General features: G+C 46.8%; 1 protein-coding gene across 1 annotated transcript in view; it reads left to right on the top strand.

The window, feature by feature from the left end:
- MYO5C (myosin VC) overlaps positions 1-17,344 on the top strand; it is a 91,455-nt gene that overhangs the window by 34,742 nt on the left and 39,369 nt on the right. Inside the window, exons 15-22 of the mRNA XM_023227181.2 lie at positions 74-185; positions 966-1,177; positions 3,419-3,584; positions 5,525-5,671; positions 7,737-7,901; positions 9,612-9,705; positions 12,313-12,376; positions 15,707-15,887. Coding sequence (XP_023082949.2) covers positions 74-185; positions 966-1,177; positions 3,419-3,584; positions 5,525-5,671; positions 7,737-7,901; positions 9,612-9,705; positions 12,313-12,376; positions 15,707-15,887 — 1,141 coding nt within the window. The remainder of the gene's footprint in view (positions 1-73; positions 186-965; positions 1,178-3,418; positions 3,585-5,524; positions 5,672-7,736; positions 7,902-9,611; positions 9,706-12,312; positions 12,377-15,706; positions 15,888-17,344) is intronic.

A 17,344-nucleotide genomic window follows, 5' to 3' on the forward strand; every position in this document is an offset into this window, starting at 1 on the left:
TAAGGCAATGGCATCCCCAGACACAACGCGCTTCCTCTGACACGCCTGGCTTTGATCCCCTTTGATTTTCCAGGTGGACATACATCGAGTTCTACAGTCGCTACGGCATTCTTATGACCAAGCAAGAGCTTTCGTTCAGCGATAAAAAGGAGGTGTGCAAGGCGGTTTTACACAGACTCATTCAGGTCAGTTTCCCCACCTCCTGGGATCGTGGTCTCCTTCCTGGAAGCACGTCTCCCAAACATGCTGTTTTATCTTTGTCTCGGACGCTCAGGACTGTAATCATGAACGCCTGAGAGGAGAGAAAATGTGCCCGGAGCATCTGTCTGCTGAGGAGACCGCAGCAGAGCGTTCAGTGGGCCATGAGTCCCTGTTAAGGACCCACATCCGAACCCTGGCCTCCCCAGTGTCCTTGTGTCCTGCTTTGCTCTCCCACGATCTAACCCAGTCCTCTGTGGACCAGGCTTATAGGATATGGTCAGCTGGGGTTGTCGCCAAGCCATGTGGGCTCCAGGCATGGTGCCCAGTGTGGATTGACATCATTGCTGCAGTGATGAGTTGTGATGGGAAGGAGATGGGAAGTGACAAGGTCCAGCAGAAGGGATGGTGAAGAGAACCCAAAATGAAGACAAAACCAAACTTCCCCAGTTTCTTCTACTCTGATGTAGAGACCACGAGTGAGCGGCTGAGGTTCTCCAGCAGCCCAACTGAGAATCGCCGCAAATGACACCCCCCTTCTCACCACAGATGGATTCCTCAGCCTAAGTCCCATTTCTCCCTCCAGGGTGACTTTAAACAAACAACTCAAAGTATACATTTCTAGATCATGATGTGAGTTTTTCTGCCTTAAATGTCAAAATCACAATATTTCTGGCACCTTTGAATCCCTAAAGGTCTTTTCCAAGTACTGTACTATAGAAAATCTGAAAGATTTTAATTCTAGCTATATCATTTTTCTCTTCCAGGATTCTAATCAGTACCAGTTTGGTAAAACCAAAATTTTCTTCAGAGCGGGACAAGTGGCTTATTTAGAGAAACTTCGATTGGATAAACTGAGGCAGAGTTGTGTTGTGATACAAAAGCACATCCGTGGCTGGCTCCAGAGGAAAAAATTCCTCCGGGAGAGACGAGCCGCCCTGATAATCCAGCAGTACTTCCGGGGTCAGCAAACCGTGAGGTGTGTTGGAATCAAGGAACACATGTGGAACTGTGGGGCTTTCTGTGCTGATTATCTCCAGGGGGAGGACCCATCAAGGACAAGGGACCCTTCTCTTGTGACCAGGGTGCAGACGTGCAGGGGTCCCCTTGGTGGTCCTGAGCACTGGGGCAAGAAGGGTTCATCTCTCAGGGGCAGTAGTGCTGGCTCTGCCTGGCGTCTATGTGGTGAGCCGACACCCAGGGCCCTGCAGGGAGGAAGCCCTGATGAGTGTTACTAAGGAGAGTCAGGGTTCTGGAAGCTCAGGGAGAGGCCCGGGGCCCCTTTCTTGTGGGAACTGAAAATGCCTAAGGCCAGCAAGGCCCTAGTGAAGATCCAAAGGACAGATGTCAAGAATAGCCGATCAGTCTGCCAGCAACAGGTGGGGTGCACCATGGCAGAGGGGGTCCCTGGCAAGGCGTGGCAGCAAACCAATCGCAGAACCCCTGAGCAGGAAGACCACAGCAGCCCCAGCCAAGCCAAGGGCTGAGGGGAGGGCGATCCACCAGCTGTACTGATCCCACCTGCCTTGAGGGGTCCTGAGAGTCCACACGACCCTGCCAGCCCACTGAAGGACCACGGTCGTTTCGGGACTTCCAGGGCTTTAGCGTACCTGCTAGAAAGCACGAGACCAGGGTGCCCCTAGATAAACTCTGTGTTTCTCTCTGCCTGCCCTGCCCCTTCCTTGGGATGCTGTGAGGATGCTTGAGAAGGCCAGTGTTTAGGGTCAGGCTGCATCTGCAAGCCTGACTTCTTCCTGAGCTGGAGGAGACCAGTGGCAGCCTCTGGCCTTCTCTGCATGACCAGCGTGGTGTGGCGTGGACACACGGCTGGGCTGGCTCGCCCTCCTGTGCTTCTGGGCCCAGTTGATAACAGCAGTCTCTGGGGAAGGAAACCAGTTATCTTCCCTGCCAAGGCTATGCTCCCTTCCTATTTGGGGCTCACCAGGGCCTGATCATCCTGCCCTGCTGGCCTCTTGCCTGTCCCATTCATTCTGTCCCACTCCTGCCCCCAGTTTAGCTCACAGCATCAGCTGCCTTGTACTCTGATGGCACCGTGCCCCACCTCCCACCTCCTTCCCATCTTCCTGCATCAGAGCCTGACTGAGCCACTGCCCAGCACCTGCCTTTAAGGCCCCTGTTTCCTACAGAATAGCATTCAATCTCTGACGTGATATTCAAAGCCCTCCATAGCCTGGGTGCATGCATAAGAAGGGAAGCTCCATGAGGGCAGGGGCCACACTTGTCTGGTCATCCATACCTGGACCTAGCATGGTGGCTGTCATAGAAGGTGTTCAACAAATATGTTTTTAAAATAACAAATGGTGCCCATCTATTTTTCTAACCTCACTGACGTCTAATTTTCTTCATCCATCTTATTCTAGTGATTCCAAACAAACTCCTTTTCTGAATATTTCAGGCACTGCGGGGCCTCCATGCCTTTACTCATGCTGGTCCCTCATCCTGAAAGCCTTTTCCAGCCTTCACTGTGTACAGACATCCTACTCCATCATGGGCTGGTTCACGTATCAGCTTTCCCCAAGCAGAATAACTGTTTTTCCCCTCTCACTTACAGATCTCGTTAGTTGGTATTTTATTTTTCTTTTTTCTTGGCCATTTATTAGTCTTTCTGTATGTGAGGTTGTAAATCCTAAAGGCAAGAACATTATCTTCACCTCTAGTCTTTTAGACAGGGGCAACAAACTTTTTCTGTAAAGGACCAGATGATCACTATTTAAGGCAGTGGAGTCTTGCAGTCTTTCCTGCTGCCGAGGCATGAAAGCAGCCATGGGTAATGCGTAAATAGTAGATATGGCTGTGTTCCAGTAAAGCTTGATAAGGACAGGTGCTAGCCATCGTTCGCCAGCCCTGATCTGGAGCCTCCAGCACGATTTCTCACATGAATGAATGAGTACGTGAATGAGCAAGTGCAGCGCCAGTGCACGGTCTCGTCACGGTCTCTGTGGGTACCTGAGTGGAGGCGAATCGATTGGCATGAATGGGAAGCGTTTGAAAGTTCCCATGTGGTTCTTCAAGGAGAGGGAACTGGGGACTGGCCTCAAGTAGTCATTAGAATAAAAAAACCGCTCACAGAGTTTAATATGGAGAGGTGCAAAATATTTGAACCTTCCTTACTAAACACATGCTGGCCAAGCTTGCAGCTGTGTGATGGAAGTTGATGCTCTGTGGATAACAGACTCACTCTTCATCCTTGTTAACCAAGGAAAGCTATTACTGCAGTGGCCTTAAAAGAAGCCTGGGCAGCCATAATCATTCAGAAGCACTGCCGCGGGTATCTTGTTCGCAACCTGTATCAGCTGATTCGCGTGGCCACCATCACCATCCAGGCCTACACCCGAGGATTCCTGGCAAGGAGGAGGTATCGAAAGGTAAGGCCAGCCTCTCTCTAGAGGAGGGGAGGGTGTACGGGCCTTCCTTACTGAGAACAAAACGGGCCAGGGAAAGACTCCACTGTGGGCAGCCTCACTTTGTACAAAGTGTCAGCCAAGCCAGAAAGGAGATTCTTCCAGGTGCTGTGGCTCAGGCCTGTAGTCCCAACTGGACATCAGGGAGCTGAAATGGGAGGATTACTTGAGCCCAGGAGTTCGAGGCTGCAGTGAGCTATGATCATGCCAGTATACTCCAGCCTGCGTGGGCAACAGAGGGAGACCCGGTCTCTCTCTCTCTCACACACGCGCGCGCGCGTGCACACACACACCAGTTGCACTGTTGGTTTCTCTTTCTCCCAATTGGCCCCAAAGAGACCACACCAAAGGAAAGTACATTTTAAGCCAATAATGTACACCTAACAGACCTCACCTAAAGCAGAGACTGGGTGGCGAAAGACACTTTAAAAGATCAGCACACTGGCCGGGTGTAGCGGCTCATGCCTGTAAATCCCAGCACTTTGGGAGGCCGAGGCAAGTGGATCACAAGGTCAGGAGATCGAGACCATCCTGGTTAACACGGTGAAACCCCATCTCTACTAAAAATACAAAAAATCAGCCGGGCGAGGTGGCGGGCGCCTGTAGTCCCAGCTACTCGGGAGGCTGAGGCAGGACAATGGCGTGAACCCAGGAGGCAGAGCTTGCAGTGAGCTGAGGTTCGGCCACTGCACCCCAGCCTGGGCAACAGAGTGAGACTCCGTCTCAAAAAAAAAAAAAAAAAAAAATTCAGCACACTGCCACCCCACAGACTGTAGAGAGCTCTCACGGCCAGATGAGAGGGCCAGGGTACCCAACTCCAAAGAAACAAATTCAAAGTAATATAAAATTGAACAAGTTTTCCACATACGCTATTCAAGATTTCTCCAGCACTAATACAAAGCACAATGAGATGGCTCTTTTAGAGGCAGCAGCTTTAGACCCAGGAAAGGGTGATGAGATGAGTTTCATGCGGCAAAAACATAGTTTTCTTTCTTTCAAGGAGGCAGGAGAGCAGTAAGTGTTCACTTCAACATAAGGGGTGCATGATCCAACCTGTGAGCCTGTGAGTGGATGGGAAAGGGGTTGAGATAGGACAAAAGTTTGGTCTCAGAGATTTCACAGTCTTCATTTGGTCACTTCTGATGAAAAAATACAGTTGTCCAAAGATACTTTAAAGCTGAAAACCTGAACAGTATATTTTGGGGGTTTCTTTCTGGCTAACTCCTGGAATCACCATTTTTTAAAAAGAAAAGTATTTATTTTTGAGACAAGTCTCACTGTATTGCTCAGGCTGGAGTGCAGTGGCACAATCATGGCTCGCTGCAGCCTCTGCCTTCCAGGCTCAAGCAATCCTCCCATCTCAGCCTCCCGAGTAGCTGGGACCACAGGCGTGAGCCACCATGCCCAGTTAATTTTTCTTTCTTTCTTTTTTTTGTTTTGGTAGAGAATGAGTCTCTCTGTGTTGCCAAGGCTGGTCTTGAGCTCCTGGGCTAAAGGGATCCTCATGCCTCAGCCTCCTGAGTCGCTAGGACTACAGGTACATGCCACTACATCTGGCTAATTTTTAAAATTTTTTTGTAGAGATAAGGTATTGCTATGTTGCCTAGGCTGGTCTTGAACTCCTGGCCTCAAGTGATCTTCCCTCCTGGGCCTCCCAAAGCACTGGGATTACAGGTGTGAGCCATAAACCCGGTCCTAATGCAACTGTTTTGATGCTGAATATGACAAGTATCTTTTTGAAATAACTAGTCTCTCCAAAAAAGAAAAAGAAAAAAAGAAAGTTATGGCAGAGACCAATTTCTTGGGACACGGGTTTCTCATACTATTTTTTACCAATAATAGTAAGACTGTTTTAAAGAAGCAGTTGGGGTCCAGTTTATATTTCACAAAACCTTGTTTTAAAGATGCTGGAGGAACACAAGGCTGTGATCCTGCAGAAATACGCACGGGCATGGCTGGCCAGACGCAGATTCCAGAGTATCCGACGATTCGTGCTCAATATTCAGCTTACTTACAGGGTCCAGCGTTTGCAGAAAAAACTGGAAGATCAGGTAGGTGCTCCTAGTGCATCTTTTACGTTTACTTTTTCTTACATGGCTGTAGTTTGTTCTGGAGCAGTTCCTTAGCTGTGCTATTAAAACGTATGCCCATGTTAGGAGGTTCAGTTTACGTGGACCACCTGAGCTAGGAAACAGACGTACACTGTAAAGGTTGCTGCCTGTGGTGGTGTAGGTTATATACTGCACAAGTATGCCTACCTCAGAGGGCAGGTGGGGCTGAGTCCAGCCTGGCTGCACTTGCCAAGGCAGGTGTCCCTGTGTGAAGCTGTGTTGCCTTGAGGCAAAGGTACCTCCTCATTTGCTCAAAGATGCTGTCTGCATGCCAAGCGTGCTGCCTTGGGATGACATCAGCTCAGAGGAGCTGCCATTTCTAATTTTCCCACAGGTGCCTTAGGGTCTAGCTGCAGCCCTGCCTAGTTTGGGAAGACTCCCCATACCATTCCCACTGGTATGAAAAGAAACATCCAAGGCCAGGCGTGTTGGCTCATGCCTGTAATCCCAACACTTTGGGAGGCCATGGTGGGGCGGATCACCTGAGGTCAGGACTTTGAGACCAGCCTGACCAACATTGTGAAATCCCATCTCCCACTAAAAATACAAAATTAGCTGGGCGTGGTGATTCATGCCTGTAATCCCAGCTACTCGGGAGGCTGAGGCAGGAGAATCACTTGAACCCAGGAGGCAGAGGTTGCGGTGAGCCAAGATCGCGCCACTGCACTCCAGCCCGGGCAACAAGAGCAAAACTCCATCTCAAAAAAAACAAAAGAAACATGCAGCTGGGCACGGTGGCTCACACCTGTAATCCCAGCACTTTGGGAGGCTAAGGCAGGTGGATCACGAGGTCAGGAGATCGAGACCATCCTGGCTAACACAGTGAAACCCTGGCTCTACTAAAAATACAAAAAATTAGCCGGGTGTCATGGCGGGCACCTGTAGTCCCAGCTACTCGGGAGGCTGAGGCAGGAGAATGGCGTGAACCCGGGAGGTGGAGCTTGCAGTGAGCCGATATTGCACCACTGCACTCCAACCTGGGCAACAGAGAGCGAGACTCCATCTCAAAAAACAAAAAGAAAAGAAAAGAAAAGAGACATCCATATGCTATGGAACACACAGTGTCCAGATCCGTAAAACTCACTCCCAGGCCTGTCTCCACTAATCCTGAGGCTCTCCTAAGGATTTAAACTTAGGGCTTTAAACTTAACCCTAAGCTGTACCACAGGGGTCCTGTACGAAAGGGTGAGTGGGTGAACAAATAGACTTGGCATCTGATGGGGTTTCCCTCAGTGTGCTGTTGTGTAACAGGCCTGCATGCTACACAGCTTGTGCAGAATAACACTTAAAAATAGCTGCGGCCAGCCAGGAGCAATGCCTGGTGGGAGTCCTGACGCTGCCTGAGCTCTGTCCTAGGTATGTTGGTTTGCTAGGACTGTCATAGCAAAGTATCACTGACTGGGTGGCTTAAACAACAGAAATTTACTGTCTTACAGTTTTGGAGGCTGGAGGTCCCATATCAAGGTTTTGGCAGGGTTGGTTTCTTCTAAGGCCTCTCTCCTTAGCTTGTAGATGGCTGCCACCTCTGTCTGTCTTCTCATGATCTTCCCTCCATGCCTGTGTCTGTGTCTTAATCCCCTTTTCTTCTAAGGACGCCAATCATATTGGACTAGGGCTCACCCTGAGGGCTGGTTTTACCTTAATTCCCTCTCTAAAGACCCTGTCTTCAAAACAGCAATATTCCTAAGTTCAGGGGTTAGGACTTCAACAAATGAATTTTGGGGGGGCACAGTTCAGCCTGTAACACTAAGGTTGTCCTGGTTCGCCAGAATTGGAAACTTCTCACATTAAAATAGCCACCAGTTTGGGAAGACATGGACCCAGCAAGATCTGCCATACTGTTTCACCACAGAGAAGATGCTAACAAATGTCAGTGCAGTGATAAGTGTGATCAGCGTAAAGCAACCTCTCAAATTTGGATGCCGTGTCAAAGGCTATGAGAATTAAATGGAACAGTGTCTTTGTTTGAATAAACCTCTAAACATCTGAATTTTCTTTTCTCTAGAACAAAGAAAACCATGGGCTGGTGGAGAAGCTGACCAGCCTGGCTGCTCTTCGAGCTGGGGATGTGGAAAAGATTCAGAAGCTGGAAGCAGAACTAGAAAGAGCAGCCGCCCACAGGCGAAATTATGAGGAGAAGGGGAAGAGATACAGGGATGCTGTGGAAGAGGTCAGCTGCGGGCATGTGAGACGGGATGGAAATATGTGGACTCTCTGTGGAAAAGATGAGCGCTGCAGGCTTTTCCTATGAAGTGGATTTCTGCAGAGCAAATCAGATTTTGCTATCAACTTCCATTACCAAAGGGAGCCTGCCTTTTAGGAAGAGCGAGATCAGAGGATTAGAGTCTAGGGGAAGGGAGGAGGTTAATAATGAGAGAAATGCAACATAGGTTTTCTCTTTCGAGTTTTGCAAAGTGATGATAGGCCCAAAGAGCCCTGGCTGGCTGCTTCCCTTTCTTCCAGGATGACCTTGGTCTCCTCTCACTTGTCCTCAAGGTCTACGCCCTGGAAACATCTTCCCCTGAACAGCGATGCAAAGCTAGGGTAGGGTTTTCATCTCTGGTGTAGTGAAAACAGCAGTCAGCATAAAAGCCAGATGCCCTAGATGCAAATCTTGCCTTTGGCTGGGCAGCCTTGGCTAAAGTCCATTACCCTCTCTGAATTTTAGTTTCCTCATATAAAAAAATGAGAATAACAAAAAAGGACTGACAGAATTGTTGTGAGAATAAAATCATCAGATGAAATACTTTAGCCAAATGCCTACCATAAGGAATTTTAGTTTCCTCCTATATAAAATGAGAATAACAAAAAGAGATTGACAGAATTTTGTGAGAATAAAATGGTCAGATGAAATAAGCCAAATGCCTATGGTGAGTCCCTGCAAAAGTGTGAGCTGGTGTGTTCCAAGAAGGTGATCTTTATTACCGTCCACTCTGCTGCAGTTTGGGTTTTTTTTTTTTTAGACGGAGTCTCGCTCTGTCACCCAGGCTGGAGTGCAGTGTAGTGGCACGATTGCGGCCCACTGCAACCTCCGCCTCCCGGGTTCAAGCAATTCTCCTTCCTCAGCCTCCCAAGGAGTAGCTGGGATTACAGGCACACACCACAACGCCCGGCTAATTTTTTGTATTTTTAATAGAGGTGGGGTTTCACCATGTTGGCCAGGCTGGTCTCAAACTCCAGACCTCCAGTGATCCACCCCCGCTGGACCTCCCAAGTTGCAGGGGTTACAGGCGAGAGCCACCGCACCCGGCCTCTGCTGCATTTTCAAAGTCCTAGCACCCAGGGTTGGTGGATTGGAGGCCCAGAAGACATCCCTTTGCCCTCCCCATGCCCCGGTGCTGGGTGCACCAACACTGCTGCCATGGGCATTGCCAACTGCCAGTCACCATCAGTCAGCACCACGGGCCTGCTGCCAGCCCAGCAGACACCTTGCCAGGAGCAGCCGAAATGATAGGAATTCTGCTGCGCTCACACATCCTTCCTGAGTCATAACAATTGCAAAGTGTGAATCCCTTTACGCCATCAACTGCGTAATCATAGCATATTCGATATATAAAGTCCCCTGGCTATTGAGAAGCTCGGCAAAAGGAAGAGCTATGTCCCTGACATTGAGGAGGTCTTGGATGTGTGCTTTCTCCTTGTTTCAGCCCTTGCTGGCCAGGTCAGGAATAGTGTCACCTTTGAAGTCATGTTGAGCCCTTACATGTGAAACTAATGGCAGCGTCTTACAAGTGGGCTGGTGCTAGCTGTTATCTATGGGCAGGAGCTGAGAAAAAATTAACTAATTTAAGAATATACATCTTTTTGCCAAGAAAGGCAATGGTGACAGCTTGAAGTGAGGTTTTCAAAAAAGTTTGTCTTTCCCCCTTCCGTCTGCTAGAAGTTGGCAAAGCTTCAGAAGCATAATTCAGAACTGGAAACACAGAAAGACCAAATACAGCTGACGCTTCAAGAGAAGACTGAAGAGTTGAAAGGTAAAACTCGGGGGGCACAAATCCAGACATTCACTGATTTAGTCACTCAGTAAACAATACTGGAGTGACCAGTTTTAGAACCAGGGGTCTCTGGTGTACACTTAGTTTAGTGAGACAATTTTTGCTCACAAGGAATAGCCATATTTAAGTCGTGGTAACTTTGCCCTACAGATTCGTCTATTTTATTTCCGTCTTTTGTCAGACAGCACAGCAATTCCTCTCTGTGCCTCAGAACTTCCTGGGCCCTTTGCAAAGTGCAGATGGTCGGACCATGAGCCCAGAGCTTTTGCATCAGGAAATGGGTGTGTGTGTGTGTGTGTGTGCGCGCATGGGTGTGTAGTCGTGTCAGAGACGTCTAATTTTAGGAAACTTTTATGGTAATCCTGATGTGCAGTCAGAGTAATGCTGCGGTCATGTTTGGTGCTCACCAAAGATATGCAGAAAAAATTCAGATCTGTCAGAGTTACTTAGCCTAAGCGATACCCATGTCCTCTGCTACTGTCCTGCCCTGAGTGAAGGGCAGACCCTGGAACCAGTAGGTATCACTTCCTTTAGGGGTGTGGAACAGCTATGCTTAGCCTAGCTCTGTACATTTGAGCTTTTCAGCTCAAATTCAACTTGACAATACTTGCTTGCTGTATCCCAGAAAAGGCAACAGGCAACACAGCCTGGCGGTCCCTGACCAGATAGTTTAAATCACCACTGTCAGTGATCTTGCCTAGGGATCTCTTCCTTGAGCTCCAACGTGGGGGCAGCAGGAGCACGAGGGTTCAGGCCTGGGGATTCTACACACACCTCCGGCCCAGCAGATGGTGGATACGATGGGACCCAGAGGAGCGCAGAGCCCTGGGAGCTCAGAGCAGAGAGTGGGAGGAGCAAATGTTGGTGAAGAGGGAGTAAACAACCTGACACCAGGGCACTGGGGCAGGAAAGGCTGTGCAGGTGCTGACGAGCAGCAGGCCGTGCCCTCCTGTTCCAGGTAGTGTGTGCCCTCCACCCCGTCTCTGTAGGGCTGATGGTGTGGGCACCGGAGCCATGCGAATGTCAGAGATGAACAGGAGCATGTCAGAGGTCCGGGAGTAAACCTTGAACCTGAGTTAGGAAAGGGTTTCCCCACCTCCACCTTTTTTATTACAGCACACTCCTCTTGGGTGGTGGTTGTGGGTTTTTTTCCCCCTAATTTCAAGTAGAATTTCCCACAAGGGCATTTAAATTCTCAGGAATGTAACCTGAAAATTATGTTTCTGAGACCATGTCATGTTTGGGTGAGTAATTTTATATCCTCTTTCAAAAAGTCCATGAAAACTTTCAACGTAATATTTATAAACTGCTTATCTTGTGCGCCTCCCCCGTCCTGGCAAACAGTGTTTTATGAACAGCACCAACCTTTACTTATGCTTGTGACCAAAGACCCAGGGATGCTATCAAATGCTGTTTCCCCTTTTTGAGATTCTGACTTAACATGGACATAATCCCGTTCCCCTTGAGAAGTAAATCACATTCGAGCAGCTTCTTTAGCCCATCTGCAAATGGCCCAAGATGGTAAGCACTAGAATTAAAGCCAGTGCTTTTGATTAATTGAAAATTGAAGTTATATCAAACGTGTTGGCTTCTAAATTAAAGCTTGAGCATTTTCCCCAGTATTTCCTGGCTGCCTTACAATGTTCTGAAGCAGTCATTTTGATTCAGAAACATTTGGCACTATGTTAGACAAACTATTAAACCATTGACTTAAAAAAAAAAGTAATTTGGAGAATCGCTATCGACACTGCACCCCGAGGACTCCTTCTGGGGCGGGGCTCAGAGGTGAGGTAGCGCTCAAGGATGAGATGTCAGCTCAGTGCGAACAGGAACATCGCCGTTTGAGGGGCTGCGTTGCCTTTCTCCCATTTTGATGATCCCTGTGGCATATGGCTGTGTTGGGAATGTGGGGTTGTCACAGCCGTGGAATGTCCTGCCCCTCGGTCTGCAGACTTTGTGTTTGCAACTCTTGTATTTCAGTGTTAACAGCTGCCTTTTTATACTTCCTCTTTCCCAGATATTTAATTATTTTCTTGGTTGTCACAGATGAGTGGTTCTCAGCTTTGCTGCCGCCTCACCCCCAGACATTTGGCAATGTCTGGAACCAATTTGGGTTGTCACAACTGGAGCAGAGGTGCCACCGGCTTCTAGAGGGTAGAAGCCAGGGATGGGCAGCCCCCTCTCCACAGGAAGGAATTATCCAGCCCATAGTAGCAATAATGCCAAGACTGAGAAACCTTGTCACAAATGGATCATTTTCTTTCCAAACGGTTTCTATTTATTTTTAATGATATTCATTGTCTCAAAGCCAATATATCTATTTTAATAAATAACAGACCAATAAAAGTACTATAAATGAAACTATTTATTGATAATTCCAACCTGACAAATTAGTGAGAATTATTATTTTGAAACCCCCTCATCTGTATTTCTTGTTTATAAAAAATGACCTATACTCTCATTGTAAGTCCTGTTAATAATAAACATCACATGATTGTCCTGATAGTCTCACTTTCTTAAACATAACATGAAATAATCAAGGCATTGATTGGCAGACATATCTCAAAAAGCGTTCTCTTTTTACAGAAAAAATGGACAACCTCACCAAGCAGCTCTTTGATGATGTACAAAAGGAAGAACGGCAAAGAATGTATGGAATCTAGTTTGCCTTAAAGCTACTTTCTTTCTTCTCTCTGCTGTTTTATATTTTCCATCTCAGTTTGCATATAGGAGATCACAGATACAAGCAAGTGGGGTGTGACTATCTGTGATATAGGAGATCACAGATACAAGAAAGTGGGGTGTGACTATTTTTAGGAAGTGAGATTAGAGATGTATGAGAGCTAAGTTCCACAATGTGTACTATCAGATACTGAACACATTCTAGAGTAGTCCATAAAGCTTCTGCTGGGTGGGCACAGTGGACCACCAGAAACTAATTACTTTCTTTCTTCTCTCTTTCCTTCCTTCCTTCCTTCCTTCCTTCCTTCCTTCCTTCCTTCCTTCCTTCCTTCCTTCCTTCCCTCCCTCCCTCCCTCCCTCCCTCCTTCCTTCCTTCCTTCCTCCCTCCCTCCCTTTCTCTTTCTTTCTTTCCCTCCCTCCCTTCCTTCCTTTCCTTCCCTCCCTTCCTTCCTTTCCTTCCCTCCCTCCCTTCCTTTCCTCCTTTTCTTTCTTTTCTTTTTTTACTTTATTGCTAAGACAGTGCAAAATTCAGAGACTACCACCACCTTCAACTTCCACCAAATCCAAGCATTAAGATTCTTGCCTAGGAAGTAAACCTCCCTCCCTTCCTTCCCCACCTATTGTACTTGTTAGTTTGTCTTTTACCCCAAGAGATAAGGTAAATAACGCACCTCACAGAGATTAAGGCAGGTGCCTGACCTTGTACTGTACCAGCCCACCTTTCCTATCTCAATAGCAAGCCCTTTGCTAACCTCCAAGGACTCCAATCTGGGCTTCCCTTCTCTTAAGTCGACAAAGGTTTTTAGATCTCAAAGTTGGGGTGCATGGCAGGGTGCTGGAAAGAGATAGAACATTCTTGGCACATCTCTTTTGGGGGCTAGAAAGCTCAGGTCTGCCTGTGGTGGTAGGATACAAAACTTTCCCAAGCAGTGAGCAGGACAGCCTGGGTCTGGGTGAGGAAATAGGATTCTAAAGAGAGGAGGGAATATCCCAGAATCGCTCCAGGAGTTAACAAATATATGAAGTGTTTCATGATCCTCCATCAGTTTTTAAATATGTCTAATTAACTCATTTACCTAGAAAAATATAATTGTCGATGAGTGTTTAATGTGAGGAGAAGAGCTCGGCTCTTGGCATCTGTCCACGTGCAGGGACCACTTGGGAGTGATCATTTCGAGCTGGGGGTTTGGGGAGCCAGGCTGAGGCCAGGTCATTTTGGGCTGTTTGCAGTCCTAACTGGGTCAGGGCAAGGCAGGCCAGTGAAGGGAGTAAAACTCTTCACCCTCTCTAGGCCTGTGTTCTGCCTCTCGTTAGCACTCATCTGTAGCTTGGTTTAGCCCTTGGTCAGCCAAGTGGGGAATTCCTGGCCCCTGTCACAATTCTCAGGAGGCTCCAAGAGGCCTGCAGTCTGTGGGCACCCTCCTGAGCAGCTCAGTCTGTGGGTCTAAGATTCTTTTCACATAAGACTTCTGGGCCAGGTGTAGTGGCTCATGCCTGTAATCCCAGCACTTTGGGAGGCCTAGGCGGACAGATCACCTGAGGTCAGGAGTTTGAGACCAGCCTAGCCAATGTGATGAAACCCCATCTCTACTAAAAATACAAAAATTAGCCGGGCGTGGTGGCAGATGCCTATAATCCCAGCTACGCGGGAGGCTGAGGCAGGAGAATTGCTTGAACCCGGGAGGCGGAGGTTGCAGTGAGCTGAGATCGCGCCACTGTACTCCAACCTGGGTGACAGAGTGAGACTGTCTCCAAAAAAAAAAAAAAAAAGGAAGACTTCCGGTTGCAGTTTTCTTTTTCAAAGGCATTTTACTGGCCTCTTGGGAGCACTGCAGTTTTTTTAAATACCTGGAAACAAAGTTTGTTAATATCTAAAGAAAAAAGAGGCTATGTGCAGTGGCTCACACCTGTAATCCCAGCACTTTGGGAGGCCAAGGCAGGCACGGATCACCTGAGGTCAGGATTTTGAGACCAGCCTGGCCAACATGGCAAAACCCCGTCTCTACTAAAAATACAAACATTAGCTGGATGTAGTGATGGGCACCTTATAATCCCAGCTACTCAGGAGGTTGAGGCAGGAGAATCACTTGAACCGGGGGGGCGGAGGTTGCAGTGAGCTGAGATTGCGCCACTTCACTCCAGCCTGGGTAAGAGAAAACTCCGTCTCAAAAGTAAATAAATAAATAAATAAAATCTATAAAAAAGAAATCAAACAACTTTATTGGGAATGTGGCTCTCTTTCTCAGAGTTTTTCCCTTTGTGCTATAAAAGCAAGTTATAAAAGGAACTGAGATGACAGCTCAGCAAGTAGAATGATTTAATAAACTCATAGAGCTCCTGGCACTGCTTCAGGGCCCCTGTGGGCTGTGTTGGGCTTGTCTAGGTTATGTATCTCTTTTCAATTATTTTCTTAGTTAATCATCACATTTTTAATTGAGCAACCTTCTAGAGCAGTTGGATTTACACGCACTTTTGGGCACCTGGATTTGCTGCCATTTATTCTAGAATTTTTGAAGGACTAGACCCCTGGACATATCAGATAGCTCTATTGTTTAGGATCAAACAAACTCCCAGCAGGATCTTTGGAACGAGGAAGGAGTCAGGACTTGGCAGAGCACGCCAAGGTATTCTCTGAGGGAAAATGGCCCTTCCAGGGGACTGCATGGAACCCTGGGGGATTGGGAATACAGCGTCCCAACAACCAGTGTGTATTTTAAGTTCAGGCTCCCTATCCAGTGTCCCCTGTGCGTGATCATTGTAAAGCGACACCTTTCAGATCAGGAGGTGTAAGAAGTTGCCTTTAACCTAAGGGAAGAGGAAACAGTTTGCTAAAAATAAGGCCATTATCTGCTGGAATTGTCACAGTAGGTCCTAATTAACTTGTTTCCTCTTGTTGTTTTCAAAATGATGTATTCTAATTAAAAGTAAAGACTGTAGAAACAATTCTAAATTATTTTCTTCCTTTTTTTGGGGGGGTGGGGGGTGTTGTGGGGAGGGTCTCGCTCTGTCACCCAGGTTGAAGTTCAGTGGCACGATCTCAGCTCACTGCAGCCTGGACCTCCTGGGCTCAAGCGATTCACCCACCTCAGCCTCCTGGGTAGCTGGGACTACAGGCATGTGCCACCACACCTGGCTAATTTTTGTATTTTTAGTGGAGACGGGGTCTCTCTTGTTGCCCAGGCTGGTCTCGGACTCCTGGGCTCAAGGGATCCTCCTGCCTTGGCCTCCCAAAGTGCTGGGATTACAGGTTTGAGCCACCACGCTCAGCTCTAAATTATTTTCTTCTTTTGCTGCCTAGGCTTCTTGAAAAAAGTTTTGAACTGAAAACACAAGACTATGAGAAGCAGATTCAGTCTTTGAAAGAAGAAATTAAAGCTCTCAAGGATGAGAAGACGCAACTCCAACAGCTGGTAGAGGAGGAGCACGTCACTTCTGATGGCTTGAAGGCAGAAGTGGCCCGCCTAAGCAAGCAGGCCAAGGTAGAGCTGCTCTCACGTTCAGCCCTGCCCTCTGGTTAAGTCATTTGATTGCAATTCCAAGTTCCCACAGATTAGACAGCTAAAAGCATCTGTGTAAAGGCCACAGGCAAATAGAGCCTGATTCCTTCAGTCCTTCCAACTGTGAACCTCCAGGCTGCCTTTGATTTAGCAATCATTGTATTCCATATTTTAAAAGTCAACTTTCTAACTTTTTTGAAATTACATTTATGTAAAGTTATTTAAATATGTTGATGTAGAGAATACTTCCAAATTAGACTGTAAATTGAGGTGAATCCTTATTATATAATCCATCACTATAAATCTATAAACACCTGCATTAAAGTTAAGTTACCTTATCAAAATATTTCATTTAAACCGTTACTAGAAAATTTACAAAAACAGTTATCCAATGCACAGTGTGTGAATGTAGTTAATAAGAGCATATTGTACATTCAAAATTGCTATGAATAAATCTTAAATGTTCTCACCACAAAAAATGACAAGTATTTGAGGTGATAACATGTTAATCAGCTGAATTATTCCACATTATAGTCATAAATTATAACATCAATAAAGCTATAAATTGTCAATGGTAGAAATTTTTAAGTAAATTTTTATAAACCTGAAAGGGAAAAATCATGGAATTTTTAAAACTGCATAATCATACATAAAAATATTGTTACCTGTATTTATCATTAAAAATATATAAATATTCCTGGGCAATTTAATAAAAAGCTCTTGAGAAAAATGAATGAATGGATGAAGTAATGATCCATGCTTGGACAATCAAGGCTTAAGTGAATTGTTTCCCTACCAGAAAACTTAAACCTGAGTGTACCTATGTTCTTAAATGTAAGACATTTCATCATTAAGTTAGAAAGCTTTTACGCTTCTACTAAATATGTGAAATACATATTATCAGAGTATTTGTAGGATTATGCAAATATTCTTTGTAATTGTCATGAACTAGCCATGCGTGGTTTAGAAGAGCTTTTGGAATTGCATCCGGGTGGACACTGAATCCCATAGCTGAAGTATCTGTCTTCTCTGGGCCCCGTCCCCTATTGTTTAAAAGTAGGAGGTCAGACCACATGATCAGGAAGGGTCACTTTCATTCCTGTGACTGCTTCACTCTTAGCAGCCACATGAGCCTGATGTCAGTTAGTCTGTGGGAGTCCTGTCATCTGGCTGAAGTCTGAGGTCTGTATCTTAAATGTAGGAAATTGTGAGATGCGCTTGCAGAGAGGTACCAGTAGGTGTCACTCACTTCCTCTTTGGTAGCTAAGACTGGGTCACTCTCCAGTGTGATCTCTTAAGATTACTCTGGGCTGGGCGTGGTGGCTCACGCCTGTAATCCCAGCACTTTGGGAGGCCAAGGTGGGCGGATCACGAGGTGAGGAGATGGAGACTATCCTGGCCAACATGGTGAAACCCCGTCTCTACTAGAAATACAAAAA

The sequence above is a fragment of the Piliocolobus tephrosceles genome, chromosome 6 (genome assembly GCF_002776525.5).
Source record: "Piliocolobus tephrosceles isolate RC106 chromosome 6, ASM277652v3, whole genome shotgun sequence".
NCBI classification, from domain to species: Eukaryota; Metazoa; Chordata; class Mammalia; order Primates; family Cercopithecidae; genus Piliocolobus; species Piliocolobus tephrosceles.